This window comes from Polypterus senegalus, chromosome 1, assembly GCF_016835505.1.
Source record: "Polypterus senegalus isolate Bchr_013 chromosome 1, ASM1683550v1, whole genome shotgun sequence".
In the NCBI taxonomy this organism is placed as follows: domain Eukaryota; kingdom Metazoa; phylum Chordata; class Cladistia; order Polypteriformes; family Polypteridae; genus Polypterus; species Polypterus senegalus.
Window position 1 is genome coordinate 60852984 of NC_053154.1, and position 18125 is coordinate 60871108.

General features: G+C 35.5%; 1 protein-coding gene across 1 annotated transcript in view; it reads right to left on the reverse strand.

Moving 5' to 3' along the window:
- LOC120526492 (solute carrier family 13 member 1-like) overlaps window positions 1-18125 on the reverse strand; it is a 67030-nt gene that overhangs the window by 34661 nt on the left and 14244 nt on the right. The window contains exons 2-6 of the mRNA XM_039749659.1: window positions 9506-9634; window positions 5573-5709; window positions 2968-3149; window positions 2147-2192; window positions 1834-1882 (exon numbers count right to left, since the gene is read on the reverse strand). Of these exons, the coding sequence (XP_039605593.1) occupies window positions 1834-1882; window positions 2147-2192; window positions 2968-3149; window positions 5573-5709; window positions 9506-9634 (543 nt within the window). The remainder of the gene's footprint in view (window positions 1-1833; window positions 1883-2146; window positions 2193-2967; window positions 3150-5572; window positions 5710-9505; window positions 9635-18125) is intronic.

An 18125-nucleotide genomic window follows, 5' to 3' on the forward strand; every position in this document is an offset into this window, starting at 1 on the left:
TGCCCCACGATTTTATTTAGTCACATATAACTATAAAAATTGTGGTTAAAGAAAAAAAATATATTGATGACAGAATGGCAAGCTTACGCCAATATTTCCTCCTCGTGATCATCAAGGGTACTCCTTCGTAAGAGTAAACAAGTAAAGTTGGCACGCATATCACCCACTCCACTCACTGGAAGAGGCAAGTGGAGGCAATCCGATGAGTCCCTCACTTGTATGCTTCTATATCTCACTATATTCTCTCTCCGCAATTGTTGTGTGTGTGTGTGTGTGTGTGTGTGTGTGTGTGTGTGTGTGTTAATTGGAATTGTATCCCCATTGATTATGGCAAAATTTAAGTAATTGCATTGGTTTTGATGCAATTTTTGAAGAAATTCGCTTCACCAAAAGTGGGTTGAAAAACATTACCAAGATTTGACCCAGACAAACAGACAGACAGTGGAGTCAAGTTAAATAAAATAGTTTAATAAAAATATAAAATGGTCATAAGGTAACAAGTAAAATTTAGCTATAATATTAATATTCTGATAAATGATAAATAATCCAACTTTATAAGGAAAGAAGGGTGATTACAATTGTGATAGACCCTTCGAATTGCACATTTTAGATTCATGACATTCATGCAGACAACCGCTTCAGAAATAAAGAAGAATTATAATAATAAAATGTGATCTGCATCTTGCTTTCGTGGGCTAAAACGTTTTTGATGGTGCAGCACTGTTCTCACATTGCAGGCTACAGATTTCCATCTTCCATTCCTATATAGTACAGGTGATAGTAGGTATTAGGACATGAAGGAGGGGAGGGAAAAAAAAAAACAAAAAAAACAGACACCTCTTTTTGCAATCCATCACAGCACTCCCCCAACTGCCCTTCATGGTTCATGCCAGATGTTCAACAAGAAAAAAGCAAAGCATTATGGGGGCCGTGAAAGTAGCTCGACTCCGTTGTGGGTGTTATGTGGCTAAGTTGACACCACTCTGCATCAAGCCTGGAAGTTTATCAGTATGTGCTTAATACACATATATAAAACACATTTAATGGACCACCTTAATCATATATATTTACTCATCAAGGACTGTAACACCCAACAAATGGCAAAGATCTATTTAATACAAGTGCAGGGCATTTCCCCCAATGACGATTGTAATAGCAACAACAAACCTTTTATTTCCATATCTTTATCTCTCTGCTAGGTGGACACTATTATATGTTACACTCTTTAAAAACATACAAAAGCATAAAACAGAACACTGTATATTAAGTGCATGAATAAAGTTATCTATCTTCTTTTTTTTTTTAAATATATATCTTTTCAAGTGATATAAGATCAAGTCCATGTTGACTACATTTTCCAACTCACATGGGTTCAGTACACAAAAAAAAAAAAAAATCCACAGAATTCCGAAAAACATCAACATCAAAAACAACATTCCAAAAACGTGATATACAAGTATGCTGAAACTACAAATCTCTCTGGTTACTGCATATGATATGCAATGTTTTTTTTTTTTTTTTAATATTTGGTTAAGCCTATAAACTGCTGTATATACCAGATTTAGGTAAAAATTGTACTAAATAAGTAAAATCTACCAAGACACTACTGCACACTATAAATGAACTGGTTAATGTTTGCCAAAGCTGTAGCAGTTCTCCACCAAAGCAATATCAAGTACCATCCTGCCAAGAAAACACTGGTGTTAACATAAAACAAAACAGAAATCATCTAGTTCAGCATGAAACAAAATAACGCAAAATGGCATCACATTTAACAAAATTCATTTTAAACACTTAACTAGAACTGTCATTTAAGTTTCTTTCAAACATTACCTCATCAAAATCACCAGTGCTAACAGTGCAAAATTCCATTATGCCATTGCTGGAAGAAAATGAAGATGGTCAGAACATGTAGTTAGCATTGTGTTTTCCCTCTACTTCTACATGCCTCGAAATTTAGTTGAAAAACAAAACTTGCCAATTCATGGAAGAACACAGTAAGTAAAAGAGAATAAAAAAGGAAACATTTATAATGTTCATTGCCTCTTTTACTATAATGTCTTTGTTACATTTTCTTTTTCCTGCAAAAAGTAACAAAGCTAACCTATGTGAAATTACGTAATGGAGGAAAACAAAAATGATTTACCTCTCACAAGAAGTTTCCAGCCTTTTCTTCTGATCATTACTGTTATCTATCGATGAAGTAAAAACAAAAAAACCCTGATTTTTCAAAGCAGATGCCATTAAGCAAACTATAAATAGAAGACAGAATAAACACTTTTATCATCGGCAGTAAGTTACAGACCATGACTGGAGGAAATGGGTCTTTAAATGCTGGAGGGAACTGTTGGCTTATAAGCAAGGTTGAGTACAGCATCAGTGTTACAACACCAAAACGCCTTATCCCAAGATCTGTGAAGATAGGCTAAAAATTCCACAGTCTTGTGCAGACATGTCTTATATTTAGCACAATAAATATCAAAATAATGCAACATACTGCTTAGTAAAAAGATTTATGAAATATCACGTTTGAATACAAGCAAGGTAGAAAATAAAAGATAAAAAAAAGTTCTGGAGAGAAAAAATTGCAATCACCTAATATAATAATGAAGAACATTTTATATGGTGTAATATAACATACTCAACCATTTTAGTATAAAGCAAAATAAATCAAAATGGTACTCAAGGGAAACTATAGAATAAACACAACATTGGAGTAAAGGCTTGTAGAGGAATACATGGCACACTGCAGGTAAAATGTTAGACTTGTGTGAAAATGACCCCATAGCCAGACCACCAACCATCCTCCATGTCAACTTAGGACTGGAATAATGAAGAGTAAAACACTAAAAATACAATGGAAGGGAGAATATAATGACTGTGTTACCAGACTGTTAGGAAATGTTTCTATGTTTAAAAATGTAGTTTACAAAAAGAAAGATTCTTTGATTCTAAATTATTTCTTACCATTTTCAAATTCAACACCATCCTCTTTTGAAGCACATTTCATTGTGGTCTTAATTTCAGGCCTTGAATTTCTCAGCTGGCAGAGAACTGCTTCAGCAATGGGCATTACCATGGCAGCGGTAGAGGTATTGCTGAGCCACATGGACAGAAAGGCTGTGCACCCCATGAAACCAAGCATTAAACTGAAAAAAATAACAAAAAAAAGGTTAAAGTACTGGACAGTAAACCATGACGATGGCTAAGCCAACCTCACTGACTTACAGCATGAATCTGAGCAAGCTACTACTGTTGGGTGTCTTTCCTGAAAGCTTTTTAAATGCAAAGTACTTCACTGTCACTTAGTTAAATCATTCCTTAATTAGAGAGTGTTTCCCAAAACCCTTCACACTTAACTATGGTTACCAGACATCTGGCAAAAGGAGGACATGTCCTCCTCTTCAGAGTTGTGCACTCTGCCCGGCAGGCATTGCCTTAAAAGGCGAAAATGTTCGGCTTTCATCAGTCACTGTCTTGACCGTGTTATTGGCTGAAATTTCACGTTATCATCTCTGTGTTTTCCATAAATGATCTGTTTTATCAAAAACAAAACATGGCTATGCACCTACGCCCACTTTTCTATTTTGTGTTGTCCATACATGTCATACTAAAATGCAGAAGTCTTATCTACACACTAACAAGAGGAAATGCAAATTCTCAGACTACATGAAAACAATGTAATCGTGTTTTGGTGAACAACACACTGAAAATAAAGCAAAGTGTTTTGTTTGTGATTCTTAAGTATCCATTGCAAATAGGGGTACCTTTTGTGACCTGTCAAATTAGTTGTTTTTAAAGTTTTCATCGTAATTTACAGTTCGCACTGTGTTTCGTGAATAGAACAGGACGCAATCTCCTTTGTCCTCCTTTATGACCTTCAGTGTCTTCCTTAAGGTTTGCAGGTCTCTGGTAACCCTATACCTAACCTCATTTGGTTAATAATGAGTGATACAACCCATATGTTACAGGTCACCCTTAAGAAAATCACAAAAAAAAAAAAAGAAAATACTGATGCTCTATTTGTACAATGTAATAATAACAACGACGACAACATTAATAGGTCAATTCTGCAAAATAAATAAAAAATGATAATACAGACTATAACTTAGCAAAAATTGGTTCTTTGCGGTTTTAACACCTTCAGACAAATTGAGTACAAAATGAGTTAACAAATCAAATTTAGTATGTAATCAGGCACATCCCTTAAAGTAGGAAGGTGACTTGCACCTTAGTATCAGCAACAATAGCAATTTTCTAAAAAATTGTACAACCCAACCGGAGACACCGTTTAAGACAGCACCACACAAGAACCCAATTTGCAGGTCTAAATGCTCTTTTGTTGGCAGAAATTAACCCCTTGGACCATCTCAGTAATAAACAACTAATAGAGAAATACAGCCTGCCCAGAGATAACATAAAATCTTTCCTTGGTCTGATGCAATATGAACTGGAAACAGTAATACTGCAACTTCTGAAAGCTCTCCATTCTTATGCTACCGATGGACTCCTGCCAACAGTTGGTGATGCATACAATCTCAGCAAGGCTGCTTTTGAACACGGTTCAGCACTTCTTAATATTTTGCCGCTTTCTCTACAAGTTGTTAATAACTTCTAATCTGCAAAGTGCTGCTTCTCCTCCCCCAATGTTGTTAATCATACTTTTTCTGATTTGTAAGGAAGCCACATCACCTTTTGAGCCCATTTAGAGATTTTCTTACTCATTGGTTACATTAATTTTACCTATTCGTCAGAATTTTAACTTTTTTACCTATTTTTAATGTTTAAATTGATTTTTTTTATTACGTTTTCATTCATTTGAACATGTCTGGTTTGACATTATAACATATGTGTGACCATCAAAATACATAAGATCAATATTACTGCTATCAACCATTTATGCTATTCCGATGTGGACGTTGAGGAGGAGCCATCACAGAAGAAATTTAAACCTATTTTTAAATGTTGGATAACAAAGGGCTTCAGGAAACTCTTGTTTCTTACCTACATTGTTCATTATCTTGTTTTTTATTAACCAAGATCAATTGATTTTGGGAAATGCAATTTCATCAGCAAGCTAAATATAACAACTAGCCTCAAACCAGTACTGTTGACTTTGAATCTGGCTTTCTTCTGGCCAATCCATACATGCATACACAATCAATTATGAAATTTGTTTAATTCAGTTACGGTGGTTGGTTTTTATCCAGCCAAAAATCAGTAACAAGACAGGAGATGACCCTAAATGGAATATCACCAACGCAGAGCATGTGGATTTACTCGCTTATAGTGATATAGAGCTATCAATTGAAGTGCCAATTTGCTACACGTCTTTACAACATGAATGGAAAACTTGAGAAGCTAAAGGAAAAAACAAAAAAAACAATAGAGACAAGGAGAACGTACAAGCTCCAGAAAAATTGTGAATGGGCTGGGATTTGACCTCAAGCTTCTACAAATATGGGCGCTAAGAAATGTGTTACTGTGTTAGCCCAATTTTTCCTTGGTGTTAAATAATCATAACTGTTCATCAAGAATTACAGAAAAAAGGCTAATTTTTTTTATTGTTTACCTGCCAGGATTTGGACCAACAGCAAGCACCATTCGGAGAGCAATCCTTTTATGCAGATTCCACTTCTCAATTGCTGCTGCAAGGCAGACTACTCCAAACAAAAGCAAGTGAATATCTTTGAAGTACTCAGCCGCCACCTAAAAAAGTAGTTCCATATAAAGTTACAAATCAAGAAAAGAAAATGTGGCATTAGCACAATAAAAAATAAAACCGATTATGTGCCTGCAGTAAATTAAAATGTAATATGTGCTTATTAACAAAGCAGGCCATAACAAATTGAAGGCTGTACAGTTTATGCACATAATTTTAATACAGTTATCCACCCATCCATTTTGTAACCTGCTGAACAAGTTTAGGGTGGTGGGGCGGCATTTACTGCAAGGCAAGAACAATTTCTGAATGGTACTCCAGTCCATCATGGGGCACATAAACAAACACACAAACATTCCCTCACAAACGGCCAATTTAAAGTTGCCAACTAACAAAGTGTATATTTTTGTATGCATTGAAAACCCATACTGACCCAGGTAAAATGTGTAAAAATCCACAGGAAGCATCTGAGCCAGGACACTGAAGCATTGACACAAAAGCACTAATGAATGTGCCACTGTGGGGACCCTTAAACATTTTACCCCAATTAAAGGCAACCCGATTTTTTTCACACTGCAAGCGAAGGTGCATAAATAAATAAAATATTTGACAAGGTAACTCCAGGTTTTTTAATTTTCTTACATGTTTTCCCATGGATTGTATAAAGCAATATTTGCTATTAAATAAATGGCTCCTTGCTATACCACCTGTTCTGATAAAAAATTGAGTTCAGTAAGCTGAAAAAAACAATTGGGAAAACTTACAGGGCTTTTTTCCTCATGCTCCCCAGGCAGGTTAAGAGACTTTCTCAAAATCACATAGTGAATCAGAGATACGGATTAAACAAGCAGACTTAGGGTATAATACAGTCCTCTAGCTCAAGATCAGAAAGCCATACACCATCCATCTTCCTCAACTAGTATAGTAGTGCCAAGCCTCAACAGAGCCTGGAAGGGCATTCTAACTTGTTAAAGGAAAAGCTGTTCCCTTCACGTTGGACAGAAAAAAACTTCATTTATGACAAAAGAAGTTATCTAACCAAAAACAGACATCAACTGGAAGCAACATGCAAATGCAAACGATATGGCCATTTAAAAATTTCCTGAAATGACACAAACCTGAATGGAAAGCTTTTAAATGTAATAATTAATTCTGAATATTCAAACTGTAATATATATTAAAACATATTCAAATTTTATTTATAAATGCAAAAGACTTAATCTGCAGAGTCCAAGTTCACTCTAAGTTCTCTGGAATGGATGGGTGTTGACAACTTTGCAAACTCTTTCTGAGAAGACTGTGGGGCCAGTACAACAACAAGAACAAGAAGTCCCTTTCCAGATGACTATTATGCAAAGACATTTTACCAACAAATTGAGAAATTGCATACACCACTTTAATCCTATTAGTTATCAGAGGTGGCATTTTTTTATGCTCATTTTCAAAAACAGTCCATCATGTTGACCATTTACATGAAAACTGCCTATGCTGGTGGCTGTGACTGGATAAACCTCAGGATAGTGGCAAGAATCTGTGCTGAAAATTAATTACTTCCAATTTTGTTTTATTGTCATAAACACCCCTCATAAATGCTGAAAGTATTTTTTTTCCCCCAAAACAATTTCACTTCAAACTTAACATTGTTCCTTAGTTGTTTTTTTTGTTGTTGTTTTTTTAAATTAAAAATTCCTCATTGAAGAATATGTTTCAAATAATGTGGAATTATTTCAGAAATAAAAATTGGTGATTATTGCAGATTTAAGATTAGCAATGATGTGGTCAATCAGCTGTGAGTGGCAATTTTTTTTTTAACTTGCAGCATCATTCATTTGATGGAGGGACATCAGAAATTAAAATGAGAAGAAATGTGCATGAATCCACTAATATGGTGAAAATGGAACCATTTGCCTATCCTACTATCCAACAATGAAAATTACAATTTATATGTTACAAAGTAAGAGCTCTAATATAGCTACATGAAGCACTTTAACAAAAAGTGAGGAGATCTGGTTAAAGTAATCAAATATTTTTATAGTAAATTCACTTGTTGGAGGAAAAGTAACAGTTCTGTACTTTAAACCTTAATTCCACTATCTTAAGTAAGATGTTTATCTTTCAGTGTTATGCCTTTTGAGTCATAAGCAACTCTCACATGTTTCTGCAAAAGTTTCATGGTTTAAGGGAATGCTTCAACCAAAAATATTTTTTATCTGTCTTTCAGCCATTGTGGTGAGTAGTGGTGCCATAGACCATTTTTTTACATATTAACACTAGAATCCCTGAAGCCTACAAAGAAACTCATAATCCTGGGCTTCCATAAATTCTGTTGCATCTCTCCATTAGCGCCTTTTGTTTTGCAAATGTGTCGATCAACACAAGCACCCTGCTCTCCCATCCCCTACGGGCACAGCTCAACTCAGTAGGGGGGAGTTCTCCCAACTCAAAGCTCTTCATCTGGGTGTGAGGTGCCTAGAGTTGTATAGGGTAAATAATATATTGTTATTTGGAATGCATGTATTTCATGTGTGTTCCATGTCTACAACGTTCTATGTAAATGTAGGATGACAGGAAATGTGAGAAATGCAGGAAATGTTGAACACATAGCTAAAACAGAAACTTTTTTCATGTTCTAGTACTAATGACAGAATTTTGACATGAAGTGTATAATGTGTGAAGACTCACAAAAGGTATATGTATAACAAAACAAGTGCGCTTTTATTCAAAAACATAACAGAAAAAAAAGAAAATCGGGTTAGAGTACAACACTGACATAATGACCGCTTGGGTGGTGCAGTGGTAAGAACTACTGACTCATAATCAAGAGGTCACAGGTTCGATTCCGACTGCTTCCCAGAATTACCATTTTGAGTAGTGAGCTGCTCTTATTGTTACTATTATACAATAAAAACATAGATTTGATTTGAGTCTGTAACAGCCAGTATAAATTTATGGTACTTGTAAAGGTTAGCGTTTTGTTTTGGTTTTTTTTCCAAGTTTTATTCGTTCACTTTCATTCACGCTCCCCTCGATTTGACACTGCTGTTTTCAAATAAAGACGTGCTATAACAGAGGTGAACTCAGATGAGGATGAGAAGAGCATGCCGAGCTCGCCAAGGTATCATGCAAAGTTCTGTTTGTGATTATGTTTTGTGATGGTCTTTATATACAAAAACATTTATGTTACTTATATAAAAGCCACATTGAATGTTATTTCCCTTGATTTATTTACTTATATTCCTATAAAATAAAAACGCTAACCTTTACATAGATCATTGTAGACACGGAATACACATGAAATGCCTGTGTTCCAAATAACAATATATTATTTACTCTATACAACTCCAGGTACCTTACACCGAGATGAAGAGCCTTGAGGTGGGAGAACTCCCCCAAAGCTGAGCTGCAGTGATGGGGGAGATGGGATAGCAGGCTGCTTGTGCTGATCGACACATTTGCAAAAAAAAAAAAAAAGACACTAATGGAGAGGTGCGAAGGAATTTAAGGTGGCACAGGATTTTGATTGTGACAACAGTTTTGTCGTAGGCTCCAAGGATTCTTGTGTTAATGGAGAACAGATACATCAAAAAAGACCTGCCCCCTCCTCGTCTTTTATTGGTCAAGTGTCCCATTTTCAATTAAAAAAATGTGATTACATGTGAATGGGCTTCCTGTCTAAACAACTTTAAGTTTTCAGAGCTTTTACTTAACAATATTAAAATCCTGCATTTCGAATGGTGTGACCATATGATTATTTTTGGGTTGAACATTCTTTTAAATTGAAATAAAAATGTGCAAATGATTAACTCAATAGGTCAAAAGAAAAACGCACACACATACAATTACCTGACTGGATTTCAGAATTCCAAATATGGGAAATAGAAAGGCTGGAACAACAGCAGCTGCACCAAGCGGAACGGCTTCGGAAATCCAGTAAGTAGCAGTTATCAACAAAGTGTAGGCACATGCAGCTTCCTAAAGAGGGAAAGAGGTTAATAAAAACATTAAAAAAAGCAGCCTTGAAGACAATGATACTTATATCAAGATAGCATGCTTTGATAATTCTTAAAATAGAGTACAGGTTAGGCAGTATTGGCTGTTACTCAAAACCAGGTTAATAAATCTTTGGAATGTACTGACAGATAAGAATTATATATGACTGCAACGTTAATAAAAGGCTTAAAACAGTATTAAAATACAAGTATTCATAAATCCAAAATTATCTATACAACTTTCTGAAAACATTTACTTCTGAAATCTTCAATAATTCTGAAGCAGTGTTTTGAGGACCTCCTTTTCCATACAGTATACAGAAATCACTAACAATCCCTGCCAGCTTCAAGTTTCAGAATCCTGATTGTTTGATCATTGACACTGATGTCATCTGTTCACTATTGTTCACCACAATTAATGGCTCAATGTACTCATGAATGTCTTAAGTAAACATCAAGTACATGATACTCCCAAGCATATTCCCAGGCTGGCAGAACTGGTTCTCAGATTTAATGCATGCTTTAATAGTTTTTAATTACTAGAAAACTGAAGTCACTAAATGTATTAAGGTGGGCTCCGCTATTCCAACCTTAGTTGGATGAAAGTGCCTTGGTCAGTTTAATAGAAATACAGTGGACTATGTTGAAGCAACCTCCTAATCCACAATTCAGTTTCAGGAACGACTTTCCGGTCTTCACTTATTTCTCAAGTTTATCACTGATGCACCTTTACCTCAATATTATTTGACGTAACTCTGTTCACTCCCTCTCCAAGACTAGAAAGCTCTGTTCATTACAAACCCCAATATTCTTAACAGCTCTTTAAATTTAAAGCACACTAAAATCTAACCAAATTTTTCAGCTTCTCAGATTTCAGTGCCTCAGTTTCAATTACACAATTTTCCATAACAGGGTACTTACTGTAGAATGTGAAGTATGTATCGAGCTAATTGATCATTTTCACACTGTTGTCAAACATCCACTTCCAGGCTAAAAGCTGACCGCACAATATCCATTATCCAACCAGCTATATCCTAACTACAGTTTCACGGGGGTCTGCTGGAGCCAATCCTCACAATATTCACCCTTAAAAAAGTAAAATGGAACCAAAACAAATTCCCACTCATCCATTCTACCTTAACTTTTTTTTTTCTTGTCAGGTCACTAAACAAACATTTCCCTAACTTTCCCTAACTCCCTGGGCATTTTAATATTACACAGCAGAGCATGTGCTTTTGCACTAACCTTATTTAGTGTTTTTTTGAAACGCGTTTTGTGATCTACATTGGCAAAATAGAAAAACGACGAGACAGCTATTATTTCCTGGGAGCATACAGTATGTAAGGAGCACATTTCACACCATTCTGTTGGATTGCAGTTTATGACAAAGAGTCAAAGATTCATTCTACATAAATTAATCTAACCTCAAGTCGACCTCAGAGTGAGCCAAAGTTCTTTCAACCTTTTATTTCAACTTCCTTTATTTATTTATATAAAAACAAGTCAGACTGTATGTAGCTTTGTGCATTTATGCATCCAGCTAAAAAAAATAATAATCTAAGCTAAACACATTCTTGACATTGTAGTCATTCGGTATGTTCCCTTGAAAAGTAACCTATATAATGAGGGCGGATGTTTAATAGTTAACAAAAAAAAAAAGGAACGTAAATCCTATAACTAAAACAAGTTGGCAACCTTTTGGTTTATACCATACTATTTTCTAAGCCCATTTAATATCCTAAGTAGGATCGTGATAAGCAGCCGGAAGCAAGAGGGAAGCAAGGCAGAAATGATCTCTGGACAGCCCATCACAGGGTCTTATTGCTTTGAATGTTATAGTATTTTTCCTGATTAGTAAGTAAAAGTAATATTGCTCAGTCCTAATGATGTCACATTTATATTCTGAGAAGCAACTATAATCAATAACAAACAGATATTGAGAACAACCAATTTTAACAAAGCATTAGATATTTTAAACGGACAGGAGTCTGTACAAAACACTGTGCCAGTTAATAATGACAATGTAAAGATTAATAATCTAGCTCAGCATAGTCAGTAGCACTGCTGCCTCACATTATCAGGGATAGCGGTTAAGTCTTACCCCAGTCATTCTGGAACTTCTGCTCATGTCTGTGCGAGACCATCTTCAGAAACTATGATTTTTCCCTAAACAAAGCTGCATATGATGGGCTAATTGTTGACTCTAAGTTGGTCTGGCATGAGTGAGTGTGCCCAGTGATGCGTCAGTGTTCTCGCTGGATCTCACCACATGCACAATCCTGCTCGCAGAGGTTTAGTCCCCCAAGATTGTGTAACAGAATTAGCTGCTTCAAAAAACTGAAGGGTGGAATACAAATCTATTATCTCAGTGTACCTAAATTAAACTCCATGTGGTATAGTTTAAAAAGGTGTAATTTCAGATGTTTCAATTTTTTCCATAGATTTTTATCATTTAATTTTCAGGGTTGAATATGTCTTTTTAAATAAGACAAACAAAACCCATGGATGGGGTCATGATGGGACTGCTGCCATTTCTGACCGATGACCTTTTTAATGCTTCTTTAACTACAACATTTTGACTTTACTTGAAGGGAATGGCAAGTTAAATGTTTGCACATGAAGTTCTCCCTCGCAGACATATTATACCTCACTTTTTTTTTTTTTAAACTTTTTGAATTATATCTGAATGCTAAAATAGCCCATTAATCAACAGTAATATAAAAAGGTATTCAGTCCCTTCAAGATTTCCTGCATTGATAGGACACCAGAAGTTCATCAGATATTTCAAGTAAAGGCTAATATTGTATAAAACTGAAAGTCAAAATTAAAAATGTATCCTCCCTTCTTTATTAAAGAATCAAAAGCAACACAGAGTACAGTAACTCCAAGTCGAAGTTTCCTGTAGTTATATATCACTATCCACATATTCTTAATCAGGGTTACTCCAGTCCAGTCCTACAGGTCTGCAGTGACTGCAGGTTTTCATATCGACCAGTTTTGTGATTAAAGGCCAAGCCAAACAGATAGTGAAACTTGGTATTTAATGATATAAATTGTTAGTGCTTTCACTCTTCCAAGACAAATCTTTTGTACATTGTAGTTTTTTTCATTTTCAGAGAACATTATCTGTATGTTTTGAGGTCTGGAACCGATTTACCTCTTGGTTATTCCCTTCTCTCTCATTTAATTCAAAACAATTTATTAACTCAAATACTTCATGATGCATACCACACAGGTTTAAATGGAAGCATGTTAGCTGGAGAGCTACTGGTTCTTTTCTCATTTGCAATTCATTATAATGTGATGGCTGATTAAGAAAACTGGAAACAATTAAAACCTTAATGCGGCCGAAATGGCAATGAATTGTTTTGAATTGTACCAAATGAGTTCACTAAAACTAAGCCCAAAAACCATATAGCTTTAGTAGTAAATGAATGGGTTCTAATTAAAAATCGGTTAAATCAAAAACCTGCAGCCACTGTGGACCTCCTGAACCAGAGTTGAATACCCCTGGTCTAAATGAATTTTCGACTACTACTACTTTAACTCAGTTAGCTTGTGGGTCTTATAGGACGAATTTATCATTTTATATGTTGTCACAATCTAAATAAATTTTAAGTCTAAAACCTAAACTTTAAACCAATCTTTTGCAGGCAGACTTTCATGTTTTGTGACCCCAAGTGATGGCATACCTTCTAGGTTTTGATGCAAAAAAGCATTTCCAAACTACATTATGATACTATCAACCAATAAGCTTGACAGTCAGTGTGAACTTCATATTGTAAAATGCAGTCATTTTCTCGAGACATATTTCAGCCCGTCTTAGCCATCATTTGAACTTCACCCACTTGCATTTTGAAAAGCATGATGTGAGCAAACCCATTCACATTATCAAGCAGCACTTCCACCTTTGTCTACCACAGACCTGTTACCCAGTGTATTTCTCAAGGATGTATTCAGGGACGATGATTTTAACAATTAGTGGGAGTCTTTGAGAGCCCTAGATATTATTTCATTATCTTTGTAACTTCAGGGAATATTTTAGGCCTAGGTGTTTGAGGAATCTGGCAGAAAATCCACTCCCAAAAAGATTACCGTATATACTCGTGGATAAGTCGGGACTTGATTTAACAGCATAATTTCTGGTATTTTATAATGTTGGTCTTATAAGTAGACTACGCAAAACTCGCGCTATTGGTACAAGGGATTATGATATGCCCACCTGAGAGAGTAACCACGGGGCACACTGCCTTTTTTTCTATGTGGGTGCGGCAATGTGTTGTATCAGCGGGTGCTCCTAACCTCTCTCACTAACTCTCTATTGAGTTTACGTGACCACACAGTAATACCCAAACTATTCCGAAGCAATGTTTGCACTGATTTGTTGAAGTTGCGAAAGAAATTAGTAACTGCACTGCTGCAACAAAATTTGATCCGTCAAACTGGTGCGAGATTGGAGAAGGCAAGAAGATGAAAAAATAAAAATAAGTGTCACATTTTTGAACGGGCGTATAAGTCTGGGTCTGATTTTATGATCGATTTTTCGGGTTTCAAGATCCGACTTATACGTGAGCATATACAGCAATTACTGTCCAGACATCTATCCATTTGCAGATTTGGGAATGCCCTAGAAATTTATGGAATGGTACGCTTAGCCTTTCCTGGTAGGAGACATCAATGAAAATTTTACCATTAGTTTTCAGGAATCCCTTTTGATTGCAGCATAATGTGCCTGTAGAATCTCTGTGGTGACAATTTGACTTTAATGATTAAATTCAAAGTTCAGAAAGATTTAAAATAATTGTTGGGCTGAATTCATCGGGGATCGTGATCTGTGTGATAGTTGCATGTAAATGTATGACCATAAGATAAATTAAGATAATTGCTAAGTTTATAAAGTAACTGCTTCTTGTCTGATAACTTTTGACTATAAACAAGTAAAACCACTTAAAATATTTAACTTACTTTTAATTTTCACAAAAACAAAAATTCAAAGCTAACCTTTAATTGTTTTTTTATGTGTGGACATAGTTTAAAAAAAAAAAAACTGGAATTTCATGAAAATAAGTGTGGGAACTTTAAAAATTCCCACAATACATGAGGGCAGGATCATTACAAGTACAGAGTTGCTGTTGGCTGAAGGTGACACTGTCAATGACTGAAAACTCAACAGGGCTGCTTATTCACTAGCTGCCCTCATGACATATGATGTGCTCAAAGGCACTTAAATCTTCAATCTTGCCCGCTTAATATAACTTGCACACATATGCACATCTGTTAAAAATTGTCTGCTGCTCTAATTAGCACTGATTTTACCTATGATTTTAGTACCAACAGAGAAGTCATTGGAAGGACAATCCCACCTAATGCAGAAGTCACTCAGAGTACAGTATACACAAATAAGGGAACAAATATATCGACATAAGCTAGGAAACAGCATAGAAAGACACCATGATTGACACCTTTGCCCTTTCTCCATTACATCAGTAAGAACTAAATGGACTTGTTGGTCTTAAAAAAAAAAAAAAAAAATCTTAAGATTAAATACTGAGCTAAAAAATTAAAGATGTAATTAATGTCCTATGTATAACATTGGACTGTGATTCTTCTAAGAGATGTTATTGACCTTTCTGCACTTCAGTGATTTGTACTCTAAGTTACTGTATATTGCGTTTGTTTGATTACAATTACAATTATATATACACAGTACAATTATTAATTTGTTTCCTAATTTGACTATACTGCATTCTTACTTACCTTATTACATATTTAAGTTTTTTATACTTTTCATATTGATTGGTATTGTGTTTCATTATAACATTTTTGATCCTTGTCTGCTGCACCGTGTATTGCAGTGTCTGTCTATTAATGTTTCTGTACCATGGGGGAAGGCAAAAAATGTTTTCATTGTACTGAATGCAACTGTGAAAGTGAGCTTAACTGAACTCATTTCCAGAGATCAAATCAAATCAAGTTACAGATTATCTTGTTTTTGCTACTTAAAGAAAGCATCAGTAATGCTGGTTGAACCATTCCAGTCCTTGAACTCATAATTATTCATGTTATTTTCTCAATTTCTTAATTATGCTTTGGATTAAACATCTGAAAAACCACATTTCGTACCGCAAGCTACCATATTTCACTGAATAATTCCTTTCTTTAATACAATACTATAATATGATAATTATGGAAAACAAAGACTTAGATCATATCATCTACTTTATACCAAAATACTAAGCTCTGTTTGTGTCCAGTCCAATTGATCAGGCTTTTGTGATGCAATTGAAAGAAGAAGAATGAGTGTCAGATACATGAGGAGTAGTAAAGGTGGAGGACTCGTGCTAAGAGAGTCACCTTCAAAGATGAGAAGCATAAAAGCAGACAGGAGCGGAGAAAGGCACTGTAAAAATACAAAGTCTGAGAAGCAGGCTGTAAAGCAGGGGTTCCCAACATTGTCTATGCCCTACTTCCTCAGGAAATGTTTATGTTTTCAACCCTACAAAAGGAGTATTACATTTGTAGATGAAGGTGTCAAATTTCTAATTTTTGAACTGCAAATAGAACCACATGCAGTACTGTGGGTGAATAAACTCAACTTAAAAAAAAAAAGGCAATAGGCAATTTGCCTTTATAAATCTCAAAAATCTTGTAAATGTGTTCCCTGTGAAACTTAAGACATTTCATTGACAATTCGTGGGTCGGGGTATCCCACGAAGCTTCAAGTGTCACAAGGAAATGACACACAATCAAAGGTCTGAGAGACTGGAGAACTCATGAACTAAGGGTGCAGGTGAATTGCTAAAGAATGAAGCACAGTCATCGAGCTTTGTCCCCAATAATACCTGCACTGCAGTTCAAACACAGATGCATGGCACAGTTAAAATTGCTATGCTACTGTCAGGATCACCAGCAGGAGAGATGGGCTAAGTGTAAGCAGCAAGTATTGCATCCAGTTCAGTCCCCAATGCCCCACCCAATCAAATCTCAAAATCAGTGATGTTTCACGATCAGTGTTTGCACAGAAATCAACACTAGACTTCATTCACTCTTCTCTACAGATCATTGCAAGGTCCAAATTCAATTCTCTTTAAAAAAAAAATAAAAAATCTTTCGCCTTCACCAATGCTCTGCCCGTGAGAAGGCACATTTCTGCGGCTCATTCACAGGTGACTATTGCACACACAAAGCTCGATTATTTTCATATCGTGGAACAGGAGCGCTAACTAATAAATGACTGCAAGACACTGATTGCACCACAATAAAAATCAAACAATGCACCTCACTCAATTTAGGCAACCTTGCTGTTGTTGCACCCCTTGAAATGCCATCTCGCACCACCTCACCAATCAAAAGAGGTTCAGACAATGCTGAAACTGAGAAAAGATGCTGAAGGTACACTAAGGAGAAGACACAGAATAATATAAAACTAATATTAACTGTCATCAACAGGTAGCATATCAGTACGAAATATAAATAGTACTTAATATATAAATGTGACAAAAAATAGGTATGTGATAAACTAGAAAAAGTATGGAAAAGAATCAAGGTTTAGAAAATGGATAAAGATAACAAGTTGAATGCAAGTTCACCAATAATATTATTTAACTCAATGATCATTTTGTCCATCTTCTTTCTGAACCTTCACAAGGCAGTAACCAACCACATATGATACACCATTATTGTAAGTCTTGGAAAAAAAGAAAAACATTTTGGGCTTATCATCCCAACAAAAAGTTGCCAGTCCTTTATTTTTTTTTTTCTTTAAAAAGAAGCGCTCACCCACATTTTTTTACGTTTTATGCAGTTATCCCAAGGGGAAATCCTTTTAAACTCTTGGCACAAAATTAAAGTGTGTTTGTTATGTTAAGAATGAATGTTAATCATTTTCAAAAAGGATGAGTGGCATGATGGCACAGCAGTTAGGGGCTGCTATTTTATGGCTCCAATAAGCAGGGCTCAATTTCAAGTTCACTCAGAGTTTATGTGGGGTTTGCACACTCCTCTCAGGCTCACATTTTGTATTTCACACCAGATACTCCATTCTCCTCACACATCTGAAACACAGATTAAATTAGGTTAATTTATGATTTATTGGGTTTTTATTGTCATGTGTTACGAGTACAGTGAAATTCTTACTTGCATGTGCGTATTAATACCATCTCCTTGGCACCATAATTAGCAAATATAACAACCACACCTTCAAACTACTGTCTTCCTTACCTGAAAAAAAAAAAAACTGGGAGCTAAGTTCATAACACTGTCTACAAAAAGGACGCATTCAAACTCTATAAAGGTGTTTGGATGTTCTGTATTGGACAAGAGTCTCGTTTTAAGGATTCGGTCTGAGCCCAGTGCTGCTGTGATAGGCTTTGTCCTCCCTCTAAAATTCTCTAATTAAATAAATAGGTTCAGAAAATGTACACGTATATGCTAAAAATGTATAAGCAGAGAACTATACAAGACAGTAAATTTAA